This window comes from Corapipo altera, unplaced genomic scaffold (assembly GCF_003945725.1).
Source record: "Corapipo altera isolate COAL_440 unplaced genomic scaffold, ASM394572v1 2c, whole genome shotgun sequence".
NCBI lineage: Eukaryota > Metazoa > Chordata > Aves > Passeriformes > Pipridae > Corapipo > Corapipo altera.
This window is the reverse complement of record NW_020884923.1, coordinates 4,604,644-4,618,134: the sequence shown is the minus strand read 5'-3', so window position 1 is coordinate 4,618,134 and position 13,491 is coordinate 4,604,644. Positions and strand designations below refer to the sequence as shown.

At 39.2% G+C, this 13,491-nt stretch overlaps 1 protein-coding gene across 10 annotated transcripts in view; it reads left to right on the top strand.

Annotated features, from left to right (window-relative positions):
• The window catches only part of RGS7 (regulator of G protein signaling 7), a 261,014-nt gene that overhangs the window by 23,580 nt on the left and 223,943 nt on the right, over positions 1–13,491 (top strand). For 4 of the 10 annotated variants that reach the window (XR_003529993.1, XM_027657244.1, XM_027657245.1 and 1 more), the window contains exons 1-2: positions 8,054–8,449; positions 9,587–9,698. Coding sequence is in view for 9 of the 10 variants with exons in the window: in XM_027657244.1 (XP_027513045.1) it covers positions 9,621–9,698 (78 nt within the window). In the remaining variant the exon portion in view is untranslated. Of the gene's footprint in view, positions 1–8,050; positions 8,450–8,758; positions 8,780–9,586; positions 9,699–13,491 lie in introns of those variants that run through there. The other 6 variants (XM_027657243.1, XM_027657242.1, XM_027657249.1 and 3 more) reach the window with 5 other exon arrangements.

The following is a 13,491-nucleotide window of genomic DNA, read 5'->3' as shown; positions in this document are numbered from 1 at the left end:
TAGTACCATGAGGTCAAACACACAGGTTAGATAACGTTTGCATTAGCATTCTGTGCACTATCAGATGAGAAGATGCTGCATAAGAGGGGGACTGTGAAAAAACTATGAACATCTCTTTGAGCTCGTGACTGTAAATTTCAGTTCCCTCTGACACATAAAAGCCATTTACTTAGGTTTTTGCAGTCCCTATTGTGGCTTTTTCTGCCTTTAGAGAACCCCTTGAAAACTCTTGTGGCTTAGACTAGTAAATTAACTTTTCATATTTTGCAACCATCCTCGTTCCTTTCTAGTTAAACTTATTCCTAGCTACAAAGCCATGCTCAGAACTTTTTCCCTTGTTATTTGTAGTCAGGAAGTAGATGTTATCAACTGAATTTAAAGGCTCGTTGTCCTTGCCCAGGAACAGTGGATTCTTTTTGCTCTGTACCTATAATGCTCTTTGTTTTTCTTTGTCCAATCTCCAAGTATTCTTATTTCCTTTCACTCCCTGAACCTTTTCTTCATTCTTCTTTCTTTGTTGAGATGAAAAGCCAAGTGCATTCTTCTTTTCTATAGCACTCAGATTTTTTATTTTATATATTCTTGGATTTAGTTTAAATTTTGTTTCATTAATTTTAGCCTGAAAATCTAACCAATTTGCAGAGAAAGTGGGATCAATCCTTGTTTTCTGAATTATCCTCCTTGCTCCCTCCATCTCGTCTTAGTCCATCTCTTACTTTACTGTTGGAAGCTGCACAAGTTTCATTGGGCAGAGTCATTGAGATAGTGAAATCTGATTTCAGTCTGCTTCCTTATTAAGAAAGTAGTACTGTCCTTCCCCACTGTAGAACAATTTTCAGTCTGGATGTATTCATGCTACCTTCCTGCCTTTATCATTATGACCTCTTTGTTCATTTACCCCCCTCTCTCTCTCTTCTGTTATCTAAAGGCCCATGGTTAAATATCTTTCTGTCCTCCCATACAAGACAAGCCTTTATATTGTGCAAATCTCATGCTGGATACCTGATACCCTTGCATAAAATTTTAGTTCCCAATCTGGCACAGCAAAGCTCTACCTTTTTTTAGCACCAGTTTATTTTCCTGTCTCCATTCTCTTGCAAAAAATAAAGTTTAAACCATTAGTATGTTAGGGGGAAAACATTTCTTTCATGCTAAGCATTTTATCTGTCAGATAAATCATCAGGCTTCACTGTCTGTTTCTTGTACTTTAAGTAGAAACTAGTGACAAAGCCAAATGCATATATTCTTGTGTTTAGCAGTTCTTTACATTAACTAGAGGAAGATATTGTGCACAGTGACAAAAACCAGACATTTTGGACAGAGAGTACACAAAATTAAATTTTTTTTTCCTGGATGTCTTGCATCTTTTAATTTCTTTCTTATTTTACCTCACTACCTGGCTATTTGAGGTTTAAGAGCTCTAAGTTAAGGTTACTTAGTTTTCCCTGCTTGCAGAGTGGCTTGATGTTGTATAATTTAAGTAAAGATGCATTTTTTACTCCCTGACTCTCAAATATTGAAAGCTGAGGCAAATTTTATGATATCAGAGCTTTTGTAAGATTTCTCTTGACTGTCTAAACTGTTCTGACTTTTAACACTAAATCTACTTTAGATTTATTGTTTTTCAGTCTCTTTCTTAACTTGTTATGATTTTAGAGAGAATACTGCCAAGAGTTTGGTGCTGGATGTTTTCTTGTCCAGCTGCTTTGAATTATACATCTGCAATGTGAAGGTTTAAGGAAGTTTCCTTTAATATTGGAGAAATTGTATAGAAGTGAAATGTCTGATAATAATCTTGTAGACTGAAGTAACAAAAAAAGCCGTTGTGATAAGGGATGTGTTATGGGAAGGACTTGAGTTTATACAGTGATTTGAAAAGAACCCAACAAACCCACTCCCTATTTTGTGGTTCTATTACTTTTTTTTTTTTTTTTAACCAACATAGATGCCTGCTTATTTGCTTTTTGTAATTTTTACTCCTTTGAGTTTCTGGAGAATTTAATTTAAAAAAGCAAGCTCTCCTTTCAACCTGAATGCTATGCAGAGTTTAAAAGAATGAAAACTCCATTTATTTCCTGTGAGGCAATGACTATATTTATTGTTTGTTCTTGGATATAAATGGATGTAGATTGGTTCATTTTGTGATACGCAATCAGCAAATTGATTCTGGCTGATTTAAACCTTCAGAGAAACAAAGCAACCTTAGGGGAAAAAAGCTGTTTTATTAGATGGTCTGTGAACGTGAGGCAGGGAATTCGTGAATGATAGAGGGAACTTCGAAATGAAAAGTGGGGCAAGGAAAGAAAAATGATGAACGAAGCTGGTTAAACTGCTGAGCTCTCTTTTTCTTCAGTGCATTCAGCTCAGTGAATTAATGAGATTAAGTCACATCCACTCTGATTGCTGGCGGGAATGAGCAAAGCAGGCAATTTCAGTAGTAGCTTGCATAGGCAAGTTTGGCACTTGCAGGCTACCTATGATGGTGTGGTGCTAAGTTTGAAGCTATTTCCTGGCTTGATATCTGCCACAGTTTTTATTATTTTTGTAGTATGTGTAATCTTAGCTTGCAGTCAAAAAGGCATGTTGAAGAAAAGTTGTTTCTTAATAAAACATCTGACAAAATCGTACGAAAGTTAGCCTGTATTCTGTATTTCTGGCATTTACCTATTTGCCAGAAGCTTCTAGAAATTCTGTCACTGTGTAAATGGGATGAAATCAGATACACTAGTATCTGATAATTTTTACTTTTCAAAATTTCTCAGTTGCTCTCTAATCTCTCCTTATGAACAACTTAAACACATCTTCCCCAAAAAACATTTCAACAACTTGCAAGAACCACCCCCTGTCAACTGTGATCAAGTCCTGTGCCTCATTCTCAATTTTTTTTTTTCATCTCTTCCGAGCCTCTTCTTTTTCCCTTGGGTGCCATTTTTTTTTCCTCCTTGTTTTCTTCTGCTGCATGATTTTTATTTATCAGCTCAATTCTTTGCCACACAAATTATTCCTCCAGCTAGTTTTCGGTGTCTCCTGTTAATTTTGTTATGATGTCTTTTGGCAATTAATCTGTTCTGGTCTGTAACCATGGCATTCTCATACATGGTACTCTTTTCCCCCTCCCTTTATAGGGCTTTTGAGTCTTCCTTTCTCTAGTCCTTTCACGTCAAAGGGTTCTAAATCAATGTCTTCTTCCTAACTAATCCTTAATAAGTGGATTATTCTATTTTGATCTGAACAAATGCTGTCCTATGAATTAGGCCCGCCTGAGAGATTTTCTTGAGGAATGAAGGGGAAGAACCTGTTATTTGGTGTGTTGGTTTAGTCACAAAAAAAATACAGTTTTTTTTTTTTTTTAAACCTGAAACTACCGTCAGATTGAATTAAGCTAATATCTTGGGCTAAAAGGATCGTAGCTAAATTTACAAAACCACATCACTGTGTTTTCTTTCCCTACTTTATATTAAGTTCTCAGTAATTGGACACTCCAATGTGAAGTATGTGGCATCTGAAGATGTAGATATTAACCTATAAATAGCTCATCTTTGCTTCTAAGGAGAGTGTCATTAATACCAAGTGATAAGAGATGCTGAGAGCAATACACTGTTACTTTAATTATTTTATCTGAAGCAGAGACAGTGTCCCATTTGGCAAACTCAGGGTAAATAATAATATTTTTACACAAAATGGAAAAGCCTCTCCTGGAAGCTGGGAGACCAGGATTGAGAACCATGCTTGAGTCAAGGATGTTGGTATGATGACATGTAAATTTGCCTCTAAACCCCATCTTCTTTTTTTTTTTTTTTTTCCTCTAGAGATTAGTTCTATCCCTACATACTTGATTGATTTCTTCAGTTGGAAATTTATTATAAGATTGGGACTAATTAATCATGGTTCTTCCAGGCAATTTTAAAGGAATGCTGTGTATATGATATGTTTCATTTATGTAAACGCTCTCACTTTATGAGGAAATGAGGGTGTATAACCGGTTATGGTAGCTCTTTCTGTGGGAAAAAAATTCGTAGTTGCACGTCAGCTAGCTACCATAACCTTTCTCTTTACCTGAGAAAGTCTGCCCTCTTTTGGGTAAAGTTAGAACTGGCTAAATTGCCAGGACTGCAGTGCAAGTGCTTGAGGTTGTTCTGCTTCACCTGCAGAAGCTGTTGGATTTTCCTGCATAGCTTTGGTGGACCACCATATTGGTATCAAATTCTATGTAGCTGTGGATTTTCTATTCCAGTAATAATCGACATTTTCAGTAGGGTATGAAAAAATTTCATTAAGGTTTTAAATATATGCAAATTCTACTGTGTTCTCTTTGGGTGTGTGTACATATACCTATATTTCATACTTTAAAAAAAAGATTATGGAAATGTGGGCTTTCCTTATTTCTAATAATTTTCTATTCCTGTGAAATTGTCTGTCCATGACTCATTTCTTTTTCTATCAAATCATAATTTTTCTCATTAAATCCAGATTGATTTTTAGTGACCTCCTTCTTTTTTTTTTTTTTTTTTAACTCTTTCTCTAACCAACAGAGTACCAGAGCAACAAAAGCTTGGTACTTCAGCAACATAAATTGACAAAGAAATTTAAAATTCCGATAGGGTTGGAAGCTTGGTGACAAACCAAATGCCTAGAGCTTAAAAAAGGGCCATGAAGGAAGTGGTGAATTTTCTAAGTCAGTCTTAGGTTCAGTTCTAGAAAATACATGGTGTAATCTGTAGTCATTGGAATGACGTTTGAAAACCTACATTAAATAGATTGATTGCAAATCACTCCTGAAGGAGCAGGTTTTCAGATCCCATCAAAAAGGCCAAGGATTGGGCCTGGAATCACTAGCTACCTGCTCAGAGCCTGGCAGTGAAACACTTGTAGTTCTGTAGGGTCACAAATATATGAGTTCAAATAAAGTAGACAGACTGTCTCTTTGCTTAACCAGGCTAGTGGAAAAAAAAAGTGGGTTTTATACTTTAAGATAGCACAGTATTAAGTTTAGAGCCTAGTTAAATAGAATGCTTGTGTTATTTTAGTAAATTTGAATGTGACTGTTTATAATGCTGTAATGTTTTAGAGACTTGGTCATGGAACAAGATCATGCTGTGCTAAGAGCTTGCACAGCATGTCTTTACTCCAAGGAACATTCAGTCTAGGCATAAGACAAGATAAATTGATGGATATAGGCAGCATACTGACATAATGCTACAATACTGGTCAGCAGGACAGAAAGCAAAATTTCTGATCATGTCCAGATAGATTGTTGTATACATCCTGACATAATGTTTTAACTTAAAAGTGCCACGTGCATGTGATGTTATTGGAATACTTGTGTTGTATTGACAATTCAAACTAAACACAGAAAATGTAGTCACCACCTTGTTCAATCATGTGTACTTTATTGCCTTGTTAGATAAAGCTGCCCCTTGGCAGCCTTTCCCCATCATCTTTGTTTTATTAATGAGTAGTTTTGCCTTGCATTTTGAAAAGGCCATTCCTCTTCTGGCAGACCATGCTTTCTGGGAAGGCTAATGCTGGTCGCCTATGAGATAAGTGATGACTTTCAACATAGGAAAGATGTGTAAGTAATTTATGAATTAAAGCCTTTTATAGGCTATTGAACAAACACATCCAACTACAATAGAATGAGATTATCCCATTACATATTATTTTCTTTCTACTTGCATTTATGGAAGTAGTCCAGCCCAGGGTTTCTTTCACCACAAAATAGTGTCAAAAATGAAATTCTTTTGGGTTATTTATGGTCTTCTCTTCTGTTTAACCCCTTTAGGGTTTAGAACTCCTACTTTGTTTTGACAGTGAACATGCTGGTGAAGTGAAAAAAAATTTGGTGGTCCACCAAAGCTGTCCAGTGTAACAACTCTGTAGTTATAAGACACATCACTGATATGTCTAAGTTATTCCTCTGGTTCTGAGGATGAGATTAAAGACTGTGTGGAATATAGTTCCTTTTGACATTACTGGAAGAACACCTAATAACTTCAGCGAGCCCACGTCATTGCTCTGCTTTAGAACTGCATTTATGTTAATAAAATTTGAATATTTTCAAAGAAAAAAAATGACTCAGATTGGGGAAACAATGATTTTACTGGAAACTTGCTAATGTTTGATTTTTATGCTCTTTAACACAATTACTACGTTGTGTTGTCTTGCAGAACAAGTGTGGAAGGAATTATCAATATTTTTAAGGTTTTTCCTTCTATCCCTCTTTGAGGTTAAAAATACATTTGAACTATATTTTGTGAAGTTCCCATTTTTGCTCTCAAAAAGAAATTTAAACACCAGTCTGATAAATAAGATTTTTGAGTTTATTTTCATGCCATACAGCCACAAGGCGTCACTTGTGTTCTTAGCAGGTCTGGGGAGGCATTTCCCTTGTCTTCCAGTGCACCTGTCAGTCTTATATAGTCAAATTGGTGAGCTCTGAACACTGCACTGCTACTCTTCTGGAATGCCTGTGTGAAAGCTAGGGAAATTATAGACTGAGATCTTTACTGCTGGTTCCCATTTCTCGATAGCGGACTAGACTGAATCACAGGATCTGTTGGAAGATTAATATTTTGATTCAGACTTCATTAGCCTCTCCAAGATGCTATTGTATGTCAAATGAATTTTAATGGGAAACAGGTCTTTTCTCCATTCTCTGTTTATTCTTTAGTTTCATAAATTTCTCTTCCCACTGTTTTCAACATTGATACTTCTTCACTTTACACTTGTGCTATTTAATTCTTTCCCTTGTTCTCTTCCACCTTAAAACTCCAGATTTCTCTTTTACACACCATTTGTTTTCATATTGCCTTTTCCTTTTGACATACTAAATTATTCTAAATTTCTGTCAAAGTTGAGACACACAATGTCTGTCTGCTACAGAGCTCCTTTCCTTTTCTGCCAATGTATCTCACTGAACTGAGTTGATGGTTCTTATCCTGTGTTATGTTATTTCATCTTTTACTACTTCTGTCTCTGCAAAAGATTCCTGTTCGTGCTGGAGTTCATCTTTCTTTACTCTGGTGTAATGGTTCTATGACCATTATCAAACCCATGTCTTCCTTTCTTTGTGTCTCCAAGAAGTCCAGATCTGCTCTTTCCTTTCTCCTTCATTTTGTTGCGGCCACTATGACTCGCTGTTGTTGCCTTAGCTAATTTACCACATTCTCTGTTAAAGTATCTGAAGGCCTCTGCAAAATTTGGAAGAGTAGTTAAAAATTGCAGTATTGGATAATAACAAACTTTTAGCAGGAAAAGTGTTGGTTTGAGTCTGTCCGAGGTGTGAGAAAAATAGAGCAAGGATTGACATGACTCAGTATGTGTGGAAACCTCTGTTCTTGAATTGCATGATTTACCAGTGCACACTCCACAAGGTGCAGTGCACAGCTGATGATGACTTCTTTTGCAAGATCATTCTTATAGTAAGAGTTATTGTTTCCAGAAAAGACACTTTCAAATGGGAATATCCCAAAGCTTAACCACTTAAGTATCTTGTGTTCTTGTGGATATTGAGTTCTGGGCATTTCAACCTCTTTGGAAAAGCAAAGTATTTTTGTCTGTATGTGATGAGGAAGTAAGACTGACAGACCTGATCTTTTTCTTTTGTCGAGGCCAATACGAGGCCTTCACAAATTAGGCAGTTGCCTGGGACATAGTAAAACAGTCCCGAAGGTGTCTTGAGGTGTCCTCAGGGCTTATTCCTTTCTGGCTGGAACAAGCTCGCTCTCTGCTCTCTCTGTGCCACTGCTCAGAGAGGTCTGCAGTGCCAGCAGGGCACAAGCTCTCCCTAATTCTCACTGAAAAAAATACAGAAAGTGTCCAGCATAACACAGAGGAAAAGGCTGATTCCCTGTTGCTGCCGGTAAAGGAGTATGAAGAAGGCGACGCAGTTTCCCCACCAACTCCCCCCTTTCCTTTCCTTCCCTTCCCTCCCCTCCCCTCCCCTCCTCTATCCCATTAGCCCACATTGTCTTCCTGCCCAGCCTTCCAGTGCTACCTAATCTCATTTATAGGGGCTGCTGCCAGATCTGCTGGCTGCTGCAGTTTCTTGGCCGCTGTTTTCGGTGAGCGAGCCGAGAGCGCCGAGGAGGAGGAGAAGGAGGAGGAGGAGGAGGGCTGCTGCTGCTGTGTGGCGGAGCAGCGGCAGCGGCAGCACCTTTGACGTGCCCGTCCCCCACGTGACGGCCGCTCCATTGCGGGGAGGGAGCTGAGCCGCCGCCGCTCCGGCAGCGCACGGGAGAGCCGCAGCCTCGGCGGCGGCGGCAGCAGCGGCGGCAGCAGCAGCAGCAGCGCCTCCGCCCGCAGTGCGTGTGTGTGTGTGCGTGTGTGTGATGAGCGATCGCCGCGTCCCTCCGCCCGCCGCCGGCTGACACCCACCGCGCGGGGCGCGCCAGGAGCAGCAGGAGGAGGCAGGAGCCGCGGCCACCGCGCAGTGACCTTGGCCCAGGAGGTAAACGAGCGGGCGGGCTCCGCGACCCTCCGCGCCCCCCGCCCCGCGCCGCCCGCCGAGGGACCGGGTCGGCGCTCCCGCCGGCCATCCCGAACAGATCCATCGCGGCTGCCGCTGGCGCTGTCCTCGGTGCTGGAGCTGCGGGTGTTGGAGCTGGAGCGCCGGGCTCCGCGCAGGGCTGCCCGCGGGAGAGCCGGTGCTCCCGGCCCTTGGCCGCCGGGAGCCGCGCACCCCTGGCCGGCGGTGCGGGGGCAGCGCGGGCCGGCGAGCGGACGGGGGGCAGCGGAGCCCGGACGCGAGAGGTCTGGGGAGCAGGGGAGGGCTGTGGAGGTGAGTGCTTGGAGCGGGGCTCGGCGGCTCTCCGGGCTCTCCGCAACTGCCGGTGTGGTCTGTAGATGGAGCACATTCTCACACCTGCGTGCAAAGCCGGAGCTACGGCATGATCCCAGCTCCTGCCTAGTGCAGCTCCCGTGTGAGCCGAGGGAGGGCGGGGAGGAGATGCGGCTGGCGGAGAGCCGGTGTCGTTCGGTGAAGTACGATCAAAGTAGTGAAAGCAACCCAAAGGTGTTCCGCCTTGTTTCTTCCTTTTCCCTCTTCACCCACTTCCCCGCCCCGGCATATGTGTATGAGCACAGATGTGACGGTGAATTACAGAGGAGTTCAAAGCGTCTGGTTTGCTTTTTGTGAGTTTGAATGTTACAAAAGTTGCTACGGCCCGAGCCGTGAGCAGAGGACGCTGCTGAATATGCGTCATGGCCCGAGCCAATCCTCCCAAAACTGGCCGGCAAGGTGCGGAGCGTCTCTTGTTGGAGCCCGTGAAGGGGAGGAAGGAGCGCTTTGTCAGGAAGCTTTCTGCGTGATGTGGTGGTTAGCGGTGTGTCAGGGAGCTATTCGGAATGACAATTCATTAACGTCTAAATTAGATTAACGTATTACATCCATTATATACAGGCAAAAGAGAGTAATGACAGTAAATGGTGAATTAGCAGCTTTGCTCCAATGTAAATATCCGTTGGAGTAAGAGCATACACTGATTTTGATAACATGTTAGGAGAAAGTCAGGTCCATTAATCAATCATCAGGGAAACAAGGAGACCTGAGGCGATTCCTTACTGAAACCACTTTTACCTTTTACAGTGCAACATCCAAAAGCGGATCAAATTTGTGGGACATGGCACAAGGAAATAATTATGGACAAAGCAGCAACGGGGTGGCTGATGAATCCCCAAACATGCTGGTGTACAGAAAGGTAAGCCTTTGTGTTTTTCAGAAGCTAAGAAAGGTAAAGTCGTGGACTCTTTTGCTTAGTAAGTGAGGCAATTATTTTTGCTGTTTCTCTCCAGTTTCATGAATAGAGAAACGACTGCATCTGTTATTTGAAATGGTGAAATGCACGCACGTGTCAACTTTGCGTCGTGTTCAGAAACAGCTGGTTTTCAATTTGAAATACTTGATGTATTTTAGTCACTTTCTGCATTGATACATAGGATACATGGGGTTGGTCATGTGCCATACTGGAACATGTTTTGAGGTCAGGCGTTCACTTGCAAAGTCTATTTGTAAAATTAATTAATATATATTAAAGCTAAATATTACCTGTACAGTACAATATTTCTCTCATGCAGGGAAGTCAGAACCATTAACTTATTTCATATGAGGGGAAAAACTGATTAAAGATATCACTTGTCCAATTGCCACAACTTAAAAAAACCCAAACACATACAGTCTAGAAATTTTCTCTGGGAAGAATTCTAATGTAGTTATTCTAATAACATCAATATACAAATTTCCAGGTGTTGAACTCCAGCAGTGGGGCTTATTTAGCCACTGTGTTTTCATTTAAGTGAGAGTAAATCTTGGGGATTTTGAGATGTGTTTATACATTTTTTAAATAAAGCATTAATTGCATTTTTCAAAAAAGAATAACAAAATAAATTCTAATAATAATGGAGAAAAATAATTTTGCTGTTGCAAACTGAAATAAGTAATTATGCAACTCTTGTTTATTCCTAGAACACAAGGCTTTCTAACTTGTTTGTGGTTGTTTTTAGCAGGTGGAAAAAAATCAATACTTTTACTTTGTTAGAGGCATTGACTTTTCCCTTTAGAAGTTAACTGTAATAGAAAGCATCTGGTATATACTCAGTTTAGTCTTTGAGGTGAACTGAGGTATCATCAGTAACTGTGGTAAGTGTTCTTTTCCCTGAAACTAAAAAACAGTCTTAAATTGAAGTCTGATGCATGAGTTTTTTCTCCTCTTATTTTCAGATATATTGCTGATTTCAGTTAGTTTCTTGTAGCTGTTGTTTTGTAAAATTAGGCACCTTTAACATAAGTGAATGAATTTATGAACCTAACTGTGGTTATCCTATCTAAGAATGCCCATCTAGAAAAATGCAGGATTACCTTGCCATTAACACCACAAGTGTGTTTCAAAATGCAATAGTATACATGAATTTATACATAAAATTATGCTGTATATATTAAAAGCAATATACCAAAGCTTATATTGCTCATTGTAGGTTTTTGATTTATCTAAACTGAATCTCTCCACATTTACCATTTACTTCCATGCTGAGGAAAAAGGTCTTTTCTCAGCTTACTTAGTACACAGAGGGGCAACACAGAAAAATTGTTTCTCTTCTCCTGTAGAAAGTTGCTTCAAGGAACTGTGACACGTGCTATGACACAAAGCTTGGACACATGGTATTTAGTATGACCTCGTGCCAAAATTTAACATTGCCTTTGAGCAGCCTCCAGATGGAAATGGAACTGCTGAGGCAAGTGACGAGAATCCTGGTGATGCAGGGAAGATGTGAAAATGGGGAGAGGGGATAGGACACACCACCTCAGATGTCTGCCCAGTAAATCAAAGCATCAAACACCTTATCAGTTCTCTGCAAATCATTGGTAAAAAAATGGTGTCATTCAGTGTAGCAGAGGGCTATCTCTTGTCACTAAAGTGCAAGTGGCACACTATTAAACTTTTGAAAAATACTGACCGTCTAGAGTATTACATGCCCTTTTTTGGTTTTGTATGTCTACTTATTTTTGTAGCATGGTGAATCAAAAGATCATTTAAGATTATGGCACGCTATGTTAGAGTACAGAGAGAAAGCTAAGTAGCCCTTCCTTTGGCAGTGTTCAAGGAACGGACAACAAAATAATAGATAACTTTTAAAAAAGTCACCTGCCCTTTTCTGAAATATGATATTGCTGTAAACAAATGTGTTCTAAATTCTGGGTCTAGAATATAAGAGGAGGATAGTTAGGAGGAAATTATTTCACTTCAGAATATATAATCTCTGAATATAAATCTTTTATAGGAACAACTAAATCACAGGATTCCTTGTAATACATTTGAAAAAACAATACTTCTCTGTCTGTCATTGTGTTGGGAATGAAAGCATTGTACAGAGTGAACAAAGAACTACAACTGACAGCTTCATGAAGGACTCTCTTTTTTTGGTCAACTGGAAAAGTATTAGTAGTTGCTAGAAAAAAATCTAAATGTGCTATTGGCTGGCTTCAGTCTGAAACTGAATTTGTAGTCTTATATTTTGAATAAAGTTGCTGAAATCCACAAATGTCGAAATACTTTCTTCTAGTACTTTATACAACATCAACAGATGGAATAGCATGCATTTTATGATGTGTACCTGCAAGGAATAGATGGGACTTCTCTTACTACTTGTGTTAATGAAGAGGTGAAATTTAGCCATGCTGAGTGAAGACTGTTGCTTATGCTATAAACCACATTTTTGTAACCTGGCAATTCTTCTAAAATGTCTAACACAATCTGAACTAAGTGTATTCTAAACTACATGGAATTACAGCCCTTCATTGCCTCAATCCTGATTCTGTTAGGAGCATTTTACAGAAAATTCTATACAGAATGAGGTGCTAGTGTTTACAAATTCAGTATTTAACACTGAATTGTTATAGAATCATTACTACATTTTAATTAAATTTCAAACTCTTGACAGAAGAGGCTGGTTTTCTTTTTTTTTTTAATGTATTTGGTTTGTGATTAGTTACTTATTTGAAGAATTGTAGAAAGGCAGATTATCGAATTGTAATCTTGAGTAATATAGCGTGCAGGTAGCCTGTTATTCTCATAGTAGCTTTTATTCCTAGCCAAAGAAGAATATCCTTACATTTTGCTTTCAGATGTGAATTTTTAAAAAAACTCAGCATAGGATAATTAAATATTCAATACATACATAAATTAGAATTACTTATTTGAATCTGTGATGGAAAAGAAAGCAGCAGAGATAAATAGTTCCCTATATCATTTTTATACTGCCTTTTAAGATGCTTGTGTCAGTGTTTTTATGCCTTGGGGAATAATTTTTATTTTAATAGAATGTCAGATGCATTATTCTTTTTGTCTATCAGCCTAATTATAAAGTAATGATATGTGACACATCATTGGCACTGACGTACCTTAGAAAAAGTCCTGAATTTTTCTGCTAGTAGCCTGAGGCAATATGGAAAATGTAAAACCCCTTCCTTCACTTCTACTCCAACAGAGTCCATTACAGTCAGCAATTAAAAGAGATAAGGGACTAGAATCTACAGTATTTTAACATCAAAAATTGCTCATGAAGAAATCTCAGATTTTGGCAACACTAACTAGCTACTGCAAACTAGCTCTTAAAGCAGGAACTTGAGATGTAGTAGAAAGCCAATACTGTGATGCTTTTCTAAGTTTCAGAGCCTGACCTGCCTTTTTTTTTTTCTTTTTTTAATCTCTGCACAAACAATTGAAAGAATAAAGGTTGTCTATGAGGAACTTCTCTTTGAGACCTACTGCTGGTCTTGCTAAACCTTTGTTTATCTTTCTGGTCTGTGCTTAGCTTGCTTTTTTAGTCAAACGTGCTGCAAGGATTAGGAGTTCTGATTTGTAAGTTTAATGATTATTGTATTGCTCTCTGAACTAGCCTCATTTAAGAACTGATAGCTTTATTTTGTAGCAATAAGATTAACCTTCTCTGAAAAGTAATATTCTTGTGACTGAGACTTTGATTCTCTACCTTCCT